Raw genomic sequence first — 15,520 nt, 5'->3', positions numbered from 1 at the left:
CATCAGTAGATCGATGAATCGCACGGTCGATCGCCAGTATAAGGGGCGGAAGTGGCGTTGGATTCATCAGTAGATCGATGAATCTCACGGCCGATCGCCAGTATTAGGGACAGAAGTGGCGTTGGTTTCATCAGTAGATCGATGAATCCCACGGCCGATCGCCAGTATAAGGGACGGAAGTGGCGTTGGGTTCATCAGTAGATCGATGAATCCCACGGCCGATCGCCAGTATAAGGGACGGAAGTGGCGTTGGATTCATCAGTAGATCGATGAATCCCACGGCCGATCGCCAGTATAAGGGGCGGAAGTGGCGTTGGGTTCATCAGTTGATCGATGAATCCCACGGCCGATCGCCAGTATTAGGGACAGAAGTGGCGTTGGATTCATCAGTAGATCGATGAATCCCACGGCCGATCGCCAGTATAAGGGGCGGAAGTGGCGTTGGATTCATCAGTAGATCGATGAATCTCACGGCCGATCGCCAGTATTAGGGACAGAAGTGGCGTTGGTTTCATCAGTAGATCGATGAATCCCACGGCCGATCGCCAGTATAAGGGACGGAAGTGGCGTTGGGTTCATCAGTAGATCGATGAATCCCACGGCCGATCGCCAGTATAAGGGGCGGAAGTGGCGTTGGATTCATCAGTAGATCGATGAATCTCACGGCCGATCGCCAGTATTAGGGACAGAAGTGGCGTTGGGTTCATCAGTAGATCGATGAATCCCACGGCCGATCGTCAGTATTAGGGACGGAAGTGGCGTTGGATTCATCAGTAGATCGATGAATCCCACAGCACTATTGATTAATTCCATAGCTGTGGAATTCATCATCTAAGTGATGAATATCACAGCTGTGGAATTCATCAATCCACGGTCTTCGGATATACCTGATCCTCTGTGAAATTGCAGGAAAATTTTCTGATTGGACTGGTGCAATGGGTATTATCGCCACTAGAGGTCCTCTTTGACACGTCAAAGCAGAGAATAAAAAAAATCTTCACAATGTACTAGTATCTTTATCTTCTCGGTTGACAGGTTGACGGGGGCACGACTATCTCAGAACATTGTTAGCGTTACTATCATCAAGAATATCAAGAACTAAAATAGACAAATATTGATTAATATCATGGACCCTCGAAGTGTCATTGCTCACACAAAATGAACGAAAACGCCAGAATTTTTGTCTGTCGTCAGAGAAATGTTGTCTGAAATGAGGAATTTGCTACACAAAATACTGTCATTTGCTTCACAAAGACATCCTAATCTTCCATTCATTAGGTCTACTGCCCATTGTAGTCTCAGTTGGTGTGAAAATAATTTACGCATATGCTTATAAATTATGTTGTCTACAAGTGCTGCAAACATTGGAATATAAGAAATATTATGCGTTCCCAATGGAGCTAAGTTATTTTTCCCTTTTCCGCCGCACTTAATTTTTTTTTTGCCATTTCCACAACATGCTAGGCATAACTTACATTCCCCAATACCTAATGATACCACACCCCTGGAGATTATGTATTTGTTTTTGTTTGCTTTCGAATTAAGGTTTCATGGACGGCTAAAGAAATCACATGCATAGACATTTTGGTGTTCAAATTGGTTAATCAAAGTTAGGACGTCATTCGCTTAAAAGATTAAAGAAATGCCGCATTTCCCTATGTACGCATTTCTAATTATACAAGAGTTAATGCGTAATGCTATGATGTGGGGGCATTTAGCTGATAAACTCAAGCAGAAGTAAATGGGACATCCAAGAAAGCACTCTGAAACAAAGGCCATTCCTTACAAATTCCTGTCATTTTCGACCATTGAAGAATGATGGCCTTCTTGATATAGAAAATAGTGTCACCCCGGGCTATAGGTCGTGATAATTACTTTGCTTACATAGTCTGTTTTCTCTATGCTCCATGACAACGATTACAATGTGTCTAGAACAAGAAGCGTTGTAGCGATTTTCAGCTGGACTTCCTACACTTTGAAAAAAGTTCCTGTTAACCTCAACTTACTGTCGCATGAGTTAAGAGGCTAAATTCACTTGCAAGGAGATTCTTTTTAAAAGGTTGTGTATTTAATTCGACGTTGGAGGTTTTGTCGCAAGTAGTTGAAGACATAGGAAGAAAAAAATGATTGAAAACAGAAGGATTATTCATTCTATTTTGTTTTCATCCATCCATTCATTCATACAAAATAGAAAATAAACGTGACAATGTGAATGAATACAACTACAGATAGCACTACTACAATTATTACATTGAAATAGAAATTATACATTGAAACAAATACATATTTTGTCTTCAGCAATTTTTCTTTATTTCCCTATAATAAAAACAAGGCATTCACCAGAAGCAAATGAACTTTTTAAGAACCAAAAAGTGTTCACTTTGATAAGATCCAACACTAATATAAGACATAAAAGGACAAAGGGTCTAATGCTACGATACAAAGAAAAAATACTTCACAATTGTTTTCTCAACAAGCCCAGGTCACAAGGTCGACAAATGTCCGTGGTATTTGTTGATAAAAAATAATTGTGGTCGGATTTTCATTTTCACAAGGCTTGGTGACCAGCCAAGGTCGGCCGATTCCTAAAATCGGGCGGCTTTTAAGAGAACATCGGGCGTATTACTGCCGAACATGTCATTTAGAGCCCGCACATTTTCGTGTTGTTTGACAAGGGATTTATACTATTATGTGGTACAGAACCTCAAACTATTAAACACACCGCATATAAATGATTTGTTACAATAACCCCTTTGTAAGTTGTAGATTAATGTTATCCCACGATTTCTGAGATGACAAATTCCTCACAGTAGTAGGTTATTTTTTGTTGGATCTAGAACAATTTCTTTGTTTCTGGTGAACACTGATTTTATTACACAAGCTTACAGAAGCTATTTGGTTCATCCTACCTAAAGAAAGAAAAAAGAAGTCAAACCGGTCTGTACAGTAATTATCACCTCTAAATAAGTTTTTTTCCAATCTATGCAGTAATCTGCCGAGCGTCCTCTGTACACTAAATATTGTGATCCTGGCTCATTTTGGGGACTTTGGGTAATACGTGTACAACAAGTACAGTAGAAGTGATCATTACGCTACGTTGTCCCTAGCAGAGAGGGACAAGAAGTTTTAAACAGAGTTCAAAATTCAGTGACCTGGTTAACTGATATCCCGGTGTTCTGAAATGTTCGGTCTGGGACTTTGGCTGATCTAACTCTGACTACTCATATCTATTCGAATGTCAGAGAATCCTTTTTTGGCGACACCCTAGGGGCATGCCCAATTCTGACTAGATCTCCACTTTGTTTTACCGTGAACACAGATAAGACAACATCATCTCTAGGTGGCTCTTGATGATATCAGGACCAGGGTGTAACATGTAAAACGGTTCATCACACACTGACATCTCCCATACATCCATGATGAAGATATTTAAGTCGCCAAGAATCTGCTTGGCTTCTTGTAGCAGCTGAGAAGTATACCAACTACTGTTTTCCAGAAAATGTTCTAACCTGATGTGATCTTGCATGGTTCCGGTCCTCCACACTACCTTCGTGTCAGGGTAGCGACTGAGTAAACGTTCTAGAGCATGCCGAATTCCCCAGACTCGCGAACGAAACGTTTCTAACGGTTCCGCATTGTAATGGGCCCAGAAACAGAGAACAAGCAGCACATTCGGCCCGCCGACGATTCGATCAATCTCATCGGCGACAAACCTTAGCTTCTTCACTTCAAGAGCAGGTTCGCCGTGGTTCCTAGGAAAGGTGTGAAATACAAAATCCAACTTCATACTTTTATGGTTTCTCTCCCACTTTCTTATTTCTTCAGGTAGATCGGCTTTGATATTCTTCACTAGATGTTGAAGATATTCCAAATATTGTCGTCCCGTAGAGTCTCCTAGTACGACGATGCTTTTGTTTCTAAGGCATCGGTAGTCTAGGTGGGATAAGTGAAGTCTATGTGGACGACATTTGAGAGAGTACCACGTTTTGTTGTACCAGTACCCTTCAGAACTTCTTGCTGGTAGATGCGGTCCACATGGCGGTAGAGATTTCATTCCGACGCCATCTTGAATACCTAGCAACAAAATCAGGGGGTAAGGTATTGATTGTAAAATCTGCAAAACAGAATCATTTGTAAACAACCAAATGTTGGTGACTGTCTGATACATTCGCTATGGCAATTATAACTGGTTCACATTGTGCACATTTTCGGTCGAATTAACTATAACTTCATGAGTATGAATGAAATAAAAATGAAGCATTCATTTTGCAAGGAAATCTTCAAAGGAAACGGTTTAAACTTATAAATGCAGCAAACAATTGATGATGTTGTATTCTGCACCACTACAAACACTACATTAGAAAGTGTACAATGTGTAATTATTGGTGCATAAAGCATGTACAAAGTGGGCATTGGATAAGACTAGGGAGAATAGTTTGATAGGACAAATACAAGGTCCAAATTTTGTTGCAAAAATATGATATCGTGTGTGACTTTTTCCAGGTCAATGTTGCTACTTGTACTTACGTTTCCCTTTCACGGTGATTCTGATGTCATTTGGGACTTCCCGATTCGCAAGACTCCTGCAATACAACGGTTATCATTTAGAACGCTATATCTATATTACATCTATGTACGTCGTACATATCTACATTGTATCTATCGACGTGTACATGCACACATTGCATGAATTCAGATGACCACATCTAAATTGTATCCATCTACATTTTATCGATCTACATTATTTCTTCCTACATCCTAATTTTATCTAGTACAATGTATCTAATAAAGTATCTACATTGTATCTATGTATACACTGTAATAAGTTAGATACTACATTAGCGATATATACATTTTATCTATCTACATTGTTTCTACCTACATCGTAATTTTAACTAGTACATTGTATAATCTAATAAAGTATTTACATTGTACTTTATTGTCCACATACCTTCCCGGTATATGTATATATTGTAACAATTTAGATAAACACATTTTTATTATTTATATCTACAATTTATCTATCTACATGTCTACATTGTATCTATCTAAATTGTATCCATCTACGTTGCACATCCAGCTAAATAATTTGTATCTAAATTGTTTTGAAATTTATATCTGCGAAAAGATTATGTCTATCTTCCTAATACTAGTATCATTTGCAAGAAAATAAAAAGTATTTCTCTCTTATCTTTTCACATCAAGTTTTCTGTCAAAAAAAATATGCGTTTTTTGGGTCTAAATAACTAATTGTAGTACTATATGAGTATGAATGAAAAAAACTAAGATGCATGAAGTATTCAATTTGCAAGAAAATCTCCAAAGCAAACAGTTTTCAATGTATAACTGCAGCAAACGATTGATGCAGTTGTCTTATATTATGCAGTACTCAAAACACTACATTAGAAACTTACGTTTGTGCAGATTTTCTGTTTTACATTCGAAACTGTTTGTGTTATTAGTGCTTTACCAATAGGGCAAATCACTCGGGTAGATAACAAATATAAGCAATTATGTGGAGCTACCCAAAATCATCTACTCTATCGCATATTCCTTTCCGTGTTTAAAACATCATTACATGTCTAGAATTTCGTTTTATGAATATTGTAACCCCCCAAACCAGCCAGCCTATGCCCACCAATATATTGCATTTGCTTACTCGTTTGCAATGCAAGTAAATAAATAAAAGAACAATACCTGTTGAACAGCGCGGCCTCGCTGGTTGTGATCATCGTTTCGTGGAGCTTGGTCGTGGCAGGGTTATCTCGATTACACTCTGTTATAGAGTGGCAGCCTCCGTTAACCTTCGTGGGCCTTTGACAGTACCACGTAGCGTTCGGTATCGACCTAGAGTAGTCACAGATATCTCTTGGATTGACGCTGTCGTTTCGACTAAAACTGCAGTGAGTCCACTCTGTTAGGTTCGAGTATTCGTCGACAAAGCTACATTTGGTAACACGTCTGTCAAGGAAGGAGTCGCGAATTCTCCTCAGAACCTCAACAGTTTCGCTGGAATGTTCAAGCCGGACTGAGATAGCCAAGCTCCCCGGGTAACTTAGGAAAATCTTGCTATGTAAACTCCATTTCCGCGGTCTGTTATCCTTCCAGCCGAACAAGCCTTAACGGGAGACTTTGTGCACAGTTTTGCTAGAAGAAAATCTCCTCCGTAAGTTTTCTTTTGTCCGTTCGCGTCCCTGGCGTTGATCTTTACCACCAGAGTGTCACCGACTTGGTAGACTGGCTTGGAGTCGACAACATGTATTGACATTTGTTCGGCAGACGTGATTTTACTGATGTCAAAGTCATGACGCTTCTGACTCCAGACTGACGTCACCATGTTTTGTTTTGTCTCCGACTTGGCAGGCTGCTCCGTCGTTGTCGAGAAATCTTGAGCCTGACGTTCGGAGGTCGTACTTCTTATCTCAGTTTTCTCCCCATGAAATACCTGTGGAAGACAAAAGTTACTTTTTAGAACATCTCATATCTTGATAACGTTTGATATTTTCATCTACAATTTTACATTGTTAGAGTTACAGAGAGTGACCTATAGACACATACAGTGCTAATTTAAACCTTACTTACAGTGCAGCACGATTAATGAACGACAAGGCATATATGAGAAACGGTACATATTCAGTGAGGTATGAGATCTTCGAACTCTTATTGTAAAACCTTTTCTTGTAAGGGTCCAATAGTCACGATACAAAAACCTTGCATTTTCAGCATTCGGCCTTTTTACTATAAAGCAACATAAAAAGAGCCGGTATCCAATAATCAAAGCTTTAACTCGCCGTGTCCCCGACGTTGACAGTCAGCCTGTCTTTGGGACACTTCACACGACCTTCCTCATTTAACCCAGGTGTAAAAATGGATACCTGACTTCGCTCTGGGAGGTAAAAGAAAAAGATTACCTCGACCTTCTGTCTGTACTGTGTGTGTGGCACTGTTAAATAGTTACTAACTTGAGTGCAGTGCCACATTGTCCTCGTCTGTCCAAAAGCAAGATAGGGAAAAAGGGTTTGACTTACCAGCTCCAGGCATAGCAGAGTGAAGACAATCCCACCGACAAAGCCCACCGTAAGACCTCTCCTTTTTGCCAACATTTTGACCAGGTGGCTTGAATTTTGTCCGGTCCTGAAGTTTCTGGAATGAGTATACGTACGCACACAAGAACCCCACCACGGAAAACTAGATAGTACAGACAATAAGCGTAACCATGTGGCATATACGAAGAGGAGTCCCAACTCAACTGACCACTGACAGACAAGTCGCAGACAACATCCGCTTTTGTCCAGTATAAGACATCACATACGTCACAGGGTGGTATGAGTAATTATTCCTTGTTTGGGGCAGATCAGAGACATCAGAGTTGCGCCCGCCCGTCCCCCTTTTCTGTAGCATCATTACCCCAATGAAAAATATGGCGGTATTGTTTTTTTTTGTGTGTGTATGTGAGTGTGTGTGTGTGTGTGTGTGTGTGACTCTCTCTCTCTCTCTCTCTCTCTGCGTTTGGTTGCGCTTTTGTGTTTATGGATGTAACGTTATGTGGTCAGCATAATTTTAGAAACTTTGGATGGATTGGATTGATTTGGTATGCGGATGGGGAATGGGACGAAATTCAAGGTAACATTCACCCCCCCCCCCATCACGTGACTTTGGTACCACAGCAGGGCACGCCCTACCAACATGTTCTAGTATGGCTTTCTATACAAAAAACCACAGTAGGAGGGAGTCAAAATCTCATGGAACCTCACCTCCACAGGATTTATCATAAAATGTCCAAAAGCCATTTTCTGTCAACTTTCATAAAGCTTTTTAAACTTTAAATCTTCACAAATGGAAACCTAACCTTTGACCCCAAGCATCCAAGAGTTAGCCTGATCACACCCATTGGGACTACTTCTCCAAGCGGTCTTCCAAGCCTGCCAAAAACGAAGTTTGGGGCCAAAATTAGTTTGTAGTAACATATAACATCCACCTCAAAAATGACAAAAAGCACCACATTTCCCAAAGAAAAGAAGTTTTATTGTTCTATACCTGGCACCACATCCCACCGGGTACCATGCATGCACGCGCTAATAGAAATCCCTATCCAGCAGAACTTTTGTTTTGTATCTTTTGTCCTGGACATGCTCTTGAGTTTTTTTTTAGTCATACACTAGTAGTTTTGGTGTCCAAAAGACGTCATCCATAAATCATAAGTCAAGAAAGATTATTATATAAAGACTTTTATGGTACTAGTACACTCTTGCCTAGCCTGACTAAAATCGCGCCCCTAGCGGCCGGCCCTACAATTGCCGCCGCCCTAGGGGAGGGGGTAGTTAACTCCAGCCAGCGAGAGATTGTGTAAACACAGGCTAACTCTTGCCGTCTTTGGCTAAGTACAGGTCACATGTTAACGATCAAAAACATACATATGACAAATATGCATGTCTAAACGTCTCATCTACGACTCAAGTCAATGTGGGCTACTGTGACCATAAATGTTTGTCATTTGTGACGTTCTACAAGCACACACGATTATTCCATGATGCTGAATTTGACTTACATTCTAAAAAACGACGCTACATAATGACACAATGACGTTTCTATTGGCAAAAGCATACAAGGGTCTCGGGCTTAGCTTAAGTTTAAGCTTCAGTTTTTCAGGATGACCCCCCCCCCCCCCCCACACACACAGAGCTTGCAGCTTGACTATTGGGGGTCGACCACCCTAAAAACATGATTTTGTTGGTGGGGGGCCACCGAATCGGGGTTGATATTTTCAACTTCACGTTTTAACGTTAACGTTAAGTCTTCTCTCATAGTTTGTACACTACTTTTATAAAGATAAAAGTTGATTTTTACCGCTATGTGAAATAAAAATAAAGGAAAAATATGTGACAAAGTGTCACAGATAGTCATTATTCTATTATCTTCCTCTCTCTTTCAGCGCTTTGAATATTAAGAGTTAAACATGTCTTAATAATTTTAACAGTTTATTTCATGCTTATCAATTCTTATCCATACAAAATATCAAGAACAGAAAAAAATACAACAATGCCAAAGTGTTCGCACTTAGACTTATCAATTGCGTAGCATTAACAAAAATATCAATTATGAACATCTTAATTAAGATAACAATAAACCATCATATTTTAATCATCATGATGTAAAAACAGTTAACGTTGTTGGTTTAATATCATATGACCCTATTACTTAGTATGAAAATGGCAACTTTAATACATCTTTATTAAAGTAACATAAACAAGCTATCTACATGCTACTTCCAGATAATGAGTTATACTTAAGTTTGAAAGAAAATAGACTCCTACAGTTCCAACGAAAAGTCGCTAGGGTGCCAAAACCTACTTTACTTACTCTCCCTCCATAATTAAATTCATAGGAATACCTAGGCATTCATGTGTATACATGTAGTTACTACTTATAGTAATTACATATTACAATGCAATAAACCTATGGAAGATACAAAGATATATAAGTGTTGTTTTACAATTTATACATCCATACTCAACAAAGCCATTACAGTGGACATATATAGGAGTAGAACATATCTAAGTGGTTCAGGACTACATCATGGTGAGGGTGAACATTATGTTCGTGCCACTGACATAACGACATATCCCAAACGTCAATTATCGTGACGTTCAAATCCCCAAGGATATCCCTGGCCTCTAGTAGCAATTGATACGCGTACCAGTTACTGTTATCTCGTAGGTGAGAAAAAGTGACAAAACCTCGTGTGTTACTTGAGCGTACAAAGAATTTAGTGCCGGGATATTTGCTATGGTGATATACGATCGCATGCCGGATGCCGTATAGTCGTGAGCGAAACGTTTCAACCGGTTCTGCACAGAAATGCGCCCACAAACCCAACACAAACACCACATTGGGACCACCAACAATGTTCATGATGTCGTCTGCGGCAAAACTGAAGACGTTCATCGGGCGTGTTGGCGGCCCGCTGACTGGAAAATGGTGGAACCTGAAGTGGATGTTTATGTTGTTGGAGTGGTTGGTGGTGACGGTTGGTCCGAGGAATTTTGGGGACTCGTTTGGGTTGTCCACGGTGTTGATGGTTTTGGCGAGGTCACTGTACCATTGGCGTAAGGTGGAGTCGCCCTGGAGGTAGATGTTTTTGTTCCGAAGACAGCGGATGGCTGCTTGCCTGTCGAAGCCTCGCTGAACCCGACAGCGGAGGGAGTACCAGGTGCCGTTGTACCAGTACCCTTCTGATGCTGGTTCGGGTAGACGGGCGCCGCACTGGGGCAGACTCTTAGGTTCGATCCCTTTATCTAAAAAAATAGAAACAGTGGATTATTATAATAGAAACAATAGAAACAGTGGATTATTATCCATAGAAATCACTTAAAAATCAATATATTTTTGTCTCAGCCTTAGTTACAAAATATACTACATAGAGGTCGAAGAAAGTCAAGACAACTGTACGCGGTAAGGCTAAGGAATGATGATTTTCAAGAAAAGAAAATTTCTAGCTCTTACCGTTTTTCTGAACTATCACGCTGATGTTCGCGGAAACCTCCACCCTGTCCCTGTAATGGAAGATAAAAAAAAGTTATAAACGCACATATTCTCAAAAATTTTCGAGAACATCAAACGGTGTTTGGTAACAAAGTTATTCTTTCATTTATAAGGTCTTCACACTGAAACCGAATAAGCAGAACCAGCCAGAATGAAGTATTTGCAAAATTCGAGCCACATTCGGGGTCATTCGGGCGGGAATTTCAAATGGACCTTATATTCCCTTCACACGAGACGGAATGATCCCAAATGCCGTCAGAATGAAAATTCGTCTCTATTCCTGGGAATTCGTAGTGTATTCTAGTAATTCTCACTGCATTCCAGATATTCTTTTGGCTACATTCTGGCAAGATTCGAAGTATCTTGCCGTTTCGGTTCTCAAAAACTTTCGGGCCAGCCAAAAGAACGGGCAGAAATATCTGGAATGCAATGAGAATTTCTAGAATACACTACGAATTCCCAGGAATAAAAAAAGAATTTTCATTCTGACGGCATTCCGGCTCATCCTTAGTCTCGTGTGAAGGGGCCACAACCGTACCAGGATCTAGCCTCCGCTGTTGACTTCGAGCGGGGCTTTTATTTTTAAGTAATGTAGGGAATGGGCGTTGGTTCGCGATTTTCAACGTTGGCTAGATTTTCTTATGCCGGGGAAGGGGCATGATTTGCCGAACAAGGGAGTTGCCGTGGAAAGAGTTTGCTCAAGAGAAAGACGTTGTACTAGAGTAGTTTTAGAACTCATGTTTTAGATAAGTGTTAGAATCCATGTCAATATCACCATGTGTACTTTATTACGACCTTTGTATCTGTACGCCTATACTTAGCCCGATAGGGCATGGATGCACAAGAAATGCAATCAACAACATTGTAGTAGCCAAATGTTCAGGGAAAAATTTCATTTATGTCACCTTTCTAGAACCTTTTTTGACACCTTGGAACCAACGTCCTGTTAGTATTTCAAGAATAATGACATACGTATACCCCTTAAGCAACGACGCCTTCTCTTCTTCTGTGAACAGGTCATCAACTCTGAGAGACTTGTTCCTATCCTGCCTGCACTCTACCGGGGGATCGCAAGGAGCGCTTTTCGGTCGATGACAATACCACGTCACGTTGATATCGGGTCTGGAAAAATCACAAACATTCTCACTGTAGCTGGCCTTCTCGATTGGGTTAAACGTGCAGCTAGTCCATTCCGTATTGTTCATCTTCTCATCAAAGAAGCCACAGGAGAAGAAACGTCTTATCTTGTGGCTTCGACTTTTCTTGAGGATGTTCACTGCTTCGCTGGAGTGTATCAGTCTTACTGCGGCTGTCACCAAGCCTGGCCAACCCAACACAAAGCGGGCGATGTACGTTCCGTTCCCGTAGTCTACGATTCGTCCAGCGGTGCTAGCATTCACGGGGGACCTACTGGAAAGCATGGTGGTGAAAAAGTCTCCGCCGATAGTTTTCGGACGAGAATATGCATCTCTTGCAATTATCCTCACTAACAGTTCGTCGCCTACCTTGTAGATTTGTTTACGATTAAAAATGTGCGCACCGGTTTTCTCTGAGGAGGTACCGGTTGGGAGGTCACTGGTGGCAGCGTTGTTGTTACCTGAATCTTTGCTCTCCCGTCCGTCTTTCTGTGGAGGGTTCTGATTGGCTAACACTTTCTGTTCCTTGGATTTGAGCGCGTTTTCTTGCCCTGCATTCCTGTTTGGAGTGTTCTGATTGGGTAGCGCTTTGTCGTTTTCTTTTGAGATGATTGGTTGGACATTTGCACTGGAGGCAGTGTTGTTATTTGTGTTCTTTCCCTGCCTCTCGTCCTTGTTTGCGGCGTTCTGATTGGGTAAAGCTTTGTCTTTTCCTTGGGAGATTATTGGTTTGTCATTTGCACTCGAGACCGAGTTGTCATCTATATTCTTTCCTTGCCCTCCATCCTTGTTAGCAGAGTTCTGATTGGGTAACACTGTGTCCTTTTCTTTTGACATGATTGGTTGTTTATTTCCACTGGAGGCAGCGTTGTCAATCACTCTCTGTCCTTGACTTTTTTCCTTGTTTGGAGAATTCTGATGTCGTCCATCTTTGCTCGGAGGCAGCTCATTCCCTAACATTTTGTCCATTTCTTTGGGGTTGGCTGGTTCGCCACCTCCGCTAGAGATGACATTGTCATCTTTATTCGCGACTTGTCGTCCTCCTGTGCTTGATCCGATCTGATTGGGTAACATTCTGTTCATATTACCGTCAAATATTGTGGGTTTCTGTGAAAGAAAAAATGGCAGTTTGTCAGTAATAGACCAATACAATACATTTAAGTGAGACTTGTCTTTGCTTATATGGATGACATCCTCTTGGAACGCCAAAATTGATGCGCGCGTGGATGTCAACCATATGAACAATATAGAAAACAGTAAATCAGTTTACTTTTCTTTCATTCTTATTCTTTAGCCAGAGCACTTCAGTGACATTAGGACATTCTACTTTACTAGGTTCTGGAAATACAATACATGATATTGTACATGACATTGTATATTTCATAAAGGGGTATAGTTAAAAACAATGAGTAACAGAATGAACAGATGATGCTAGCATGAAAGTTCATTTAAGTATCAAAAATACATTATGACCGGGACGGGGGGCGATACAGACTTTTGACAACATTTGACCCATTTCTGACGTCACACGGGGAGAAAGTCACACGCCCACAGCGATTGGGTCAGACAGCCGAAAAAAAACTGATTGAGTCGAATATTCCATCGAGTCCAATTTCTGAGTTGTATACCAGTTAATCTTCTCAAAACACAAACAAACGATGGTGTAAACATTGGTAAAATACTTACACTTTTTATCAACAGCACCGCAAGTAGCAGTAATATGATCCCCAACCCTCTCACAACAATAGTCTTAGCCCCCATTGTTGGAAGTGTGTTCCTGAAAAAAAGTAACGATACATGTATATGTATATCAATGGAGTTTGCTAAGATGATATATATGACATTGTGTAGGGGATACATTTACATCAGCGGGTAGGTTATGAGTCAAAAGTAGCGTTAACATGTAACTTTAAAAAAAAAACATTTATAATAGGAGTAGGTGTGTGATTGCTCGGGCCGCCATCTTAGATATATTACCCACAATTAATGTCGCTACGCATGCATACTTCGAATGAATGGTGACCGATGGGATAGATACAACATGTATATCGTATAACTACTAGTATACTAGTGTTCATATTCATAAACTGGTACTTCTAACAACATTGCTCCCGATGACTCACCAACCATGGTCGGCGCTGGGTTGAGAGAAGTCTAGAATACATTCTAGCTCTAGTGTACTCCCGACTGCTTCTGTTTACGACATTTCCAACATTGATTCTTCAAAAGATATACTCGGCAGGCACAGACTACTTAGAATTATCTCCAAGCAGATGCTACGGTAGCATAAGATAGTATCAAAAGCTGGCAACAGTGTGTGCATTGGATGCCCAAGGCCTAGGTCGGCTTTTTTGCCATCTTTTGATACTATCTTATGCTACCATAGGATCTGCTTGGAGATTATATTTTAAAGACTATTAGGCTGGTAACCTCGCCGACCAGGTCCCGACCACAAATTACCTACATTGGCTTCAGGAAGACGAATTTGACTTCAAATTCCCAGTCAGCAAATATGCCTAACAGAAAGCGTCAAGTAGTCCCGTAGAACTGTAACGTACGTGTATTTGAAACATTTGTTTCTAAACGTACGATATGATACAAAATGTAATTTTCAACATGATGATTCAGACAATGATTGTATTTTCTCCCATTTCCATTGACTAGGCCTTGATGATAACTGCTCGCTGGTTGAACAAACTTGGCTGTACATGTACGTGTTCGAGCCAAATCAACCAATGGATAAACCATTAACACGACCAAACCCCCCCCCCATTCCAAACACATATCCAGCACAGCACAGATAAACAAATGTAACGCAACTATCAACATTATCTGCGTGCCACTCGCAGTCACTTTTTCACTCCATCTTTCGGTCCGAAATTGCTCAAAATCCTTACCGTTTCTTGTGCCTTTGTAGCCGTATATCTCTCAGGGTCTGCCGGGCGTTTTCAGAAAGATCGACTTCGATCTCATCGAGTGAGAATTTACGGTTGAACACACGCTAGGCTGGGCATGTATCCCCTATGGTGGATCTCTGGAGTGAACGTAACTAGAAAAACTTGTTATGGTAATGAGCTGCCATTCGTCTGATGCGTTGTCTGATAGTGCAGGTCTAGAGTTTTTTTTGGAGAGACCATACTAATTTGATTGTACGGATAACATCTACTGGGCACTACAACATTGGTGCAAGCGCACGGAAAGATAAATGTTTGGTAAAAAAACTTCATTATGAAAGACATTCATTATGAAATCTAAGTAGTCAGGAAGCTTTCGCAAATGACAGGGTATACAGAGAATGCTTTGACTCTATTCTTTTCACAATTTCTTCGAAGACTTTGGTAAGTTCACGACAAAATTAATACGTTTTGCGATAGGAAAAGTATAATGTGTGACATCAGTATCCGTTTTCCGACATTTTTGGCAATTGATGGCATATATATTTGAGGTTCTATGTACGATTTGTACATAGAAACGGAAAAAGGATGATGAGCGCGGATGAAATATAATCATAAGTCAGAATGGCCATCTTAATAGACAGATAAAGTTATAGACGGGTTAACGGGTTTTATATATGTTTAACCATTGTGTTGAAATTGTATCAAATTCCATATCAAATTTAAAGCATTTCTTAAGCCAGCTTTATATGAAGGCTCCTTGCCAACATCAACATCTACGTAGCTGGATGTTTTTTTTTTCTATTGGAATTATTGTATAGTTTTTTTCTTCTTCAATGGATATCATCGACGGGCATCAATTTTCATTCGTTACAAGTTTTCGACCATAATGATTGGTTTTGGAGGAGAGGGGCTCTTGGGGCAAACCCGGCATTAAGTCTATATATC

At 40.5% G+C, this 15,520-nt stretch overlaps 2 protein-coding genes across 3 annotated transcripts; both read right to left on the bottom strand.

The window, feature by feature from the left end:
- Nucleotides 1–3,129: 3,129 nt before the first annotated feature.
- LOC118424832 (NXPE family member 3-like) lies at nucleotides 3,130–7,299 on the bottom strand. The gene is made up of 4 exons (XM_035833631.1): nucleotides 7,029–7,299; nucleotides 5,698–6,445; nucleotides 4,528–4,583; nucleotides 3,130–4,074 (listed from the first exon to the last, which is right to left on the bottom strand). Exons 2-4 carry the CDS (start codon nucleotides 5,730–5,732, stop codon nucleotides 3,305–3,307), a joined length of 861 nt encoding a protein of 286 aa, XP_035689524.1. The 5' UTR covers nucleotides 5,733–6,445; nucleotides 7,029–7,299; the 3' UTR covers nucleotides 3,130–3,304.
- A 1,658-nt stretch (nucleotides 7,300–8,957) lies between these two features.
- On the bottom strand, nucleotides 8,958–14,689 carry LOC118424596 (NXPE family member 3-like). Of its 2 annotated transcripts, none has more exons than XM_035833235.1 (5): nucleotides 14,576–14,689; nucleotides 13,365–13,455; nucleotides 11,515–12,785; nucleotides 10,504–10,553; nucleotides 8,958–10,295 (listed from the first exon to the last, which is right to left on the bottom strand). In XM_035833235.1, the coding sequence occupies exons 2-5, from the start codon at nucleotides 13,437–13,439 to the stop codon at nucleotides 9,523–9,525; spliced, it is 2,169 nt and encodes a 722-aa protein (XP_035689128.1). In that variant the 5' UTR covers nucleotides 13,440–13,455; nucleotides 14,576–14,689; the 3' UTR covers nucleotides 8,958–9,522. The 2 variants fall into 2 exon arrangements, with proteins under 2 accessions (XP_035689128.1, XP_035689129.1); XM_035833236.1 differs by having other exon boundaries at nucleotides 11,521–12,785; nucleotides 14,576–14,688.
- Between the last annotated feature and the right edge of the window lie 831 nt (nucleotides 14,690–15,520).

The sequence above is a fragment of the Branchiostoma floridae genome, chromosome 10 (assembly GCF_000003815.2).
Source record: "Branchiostoma floridae strain S238N-H82 chromosome 10, Bfl_VNyyK, whole genome shotgun sequence".
NCBI lineage: Eukaryota > Metazoa > Chordata > Leptocardii > Amphioxiformes > Branchiostomatidae > Branchiostoma > Branchiostoma floridae.
This window is presented reverse-complemented; position numbering and strand designations above follow the sequence as displayed.

Excerpts from the sequence above, each read along its gene's own strand:
- LOC118424832 (XM_035833631.1), bottom strand. The coding sequence starts at position 5,732 with ATGATCACAACCAGCGAGGCCGCGCTGTTCAACAG. Across the intron at positions 4,584-5,697 it reads GAGGCCGCGCTGTTCAACAG|GAGTCTTGCGAATCGGGAAG; the intron begins GTATTGTTCTTT and ends GTTGTATTGCAG. Across the intron at positions 4,075-4,527 it reads AATCACCGTGAAAGGGAAAC|GTATTCAAGATGGCGTCGGA; the intron begins GTAAGTACAAGT and ends TTTTGTTGCTAG.
- LOC118424596 (XM_035833235.1), bottom strand. The coding sequence starts at position 13,439 with ATGGGGGCTAAGACTATTGTTGTGAGAGGGTTGGGGATCATATTACTG. Across the intron at positions 12,786-13,364 it reads CGGTGCTGTTGATAAAAAGT|AAACCCACAATATTTGACGG; the intron begins GTAAGTATTTTA and ends TTTCTTTCACAG. Across the intron at positions 10,554-11,514 it reads TCGTTGCTTAAGGGGTATAC|GGACAGGGTGGAGGTTTCCG; the intron begins GTATGTCATTAT and ends CTTCCATTACAG.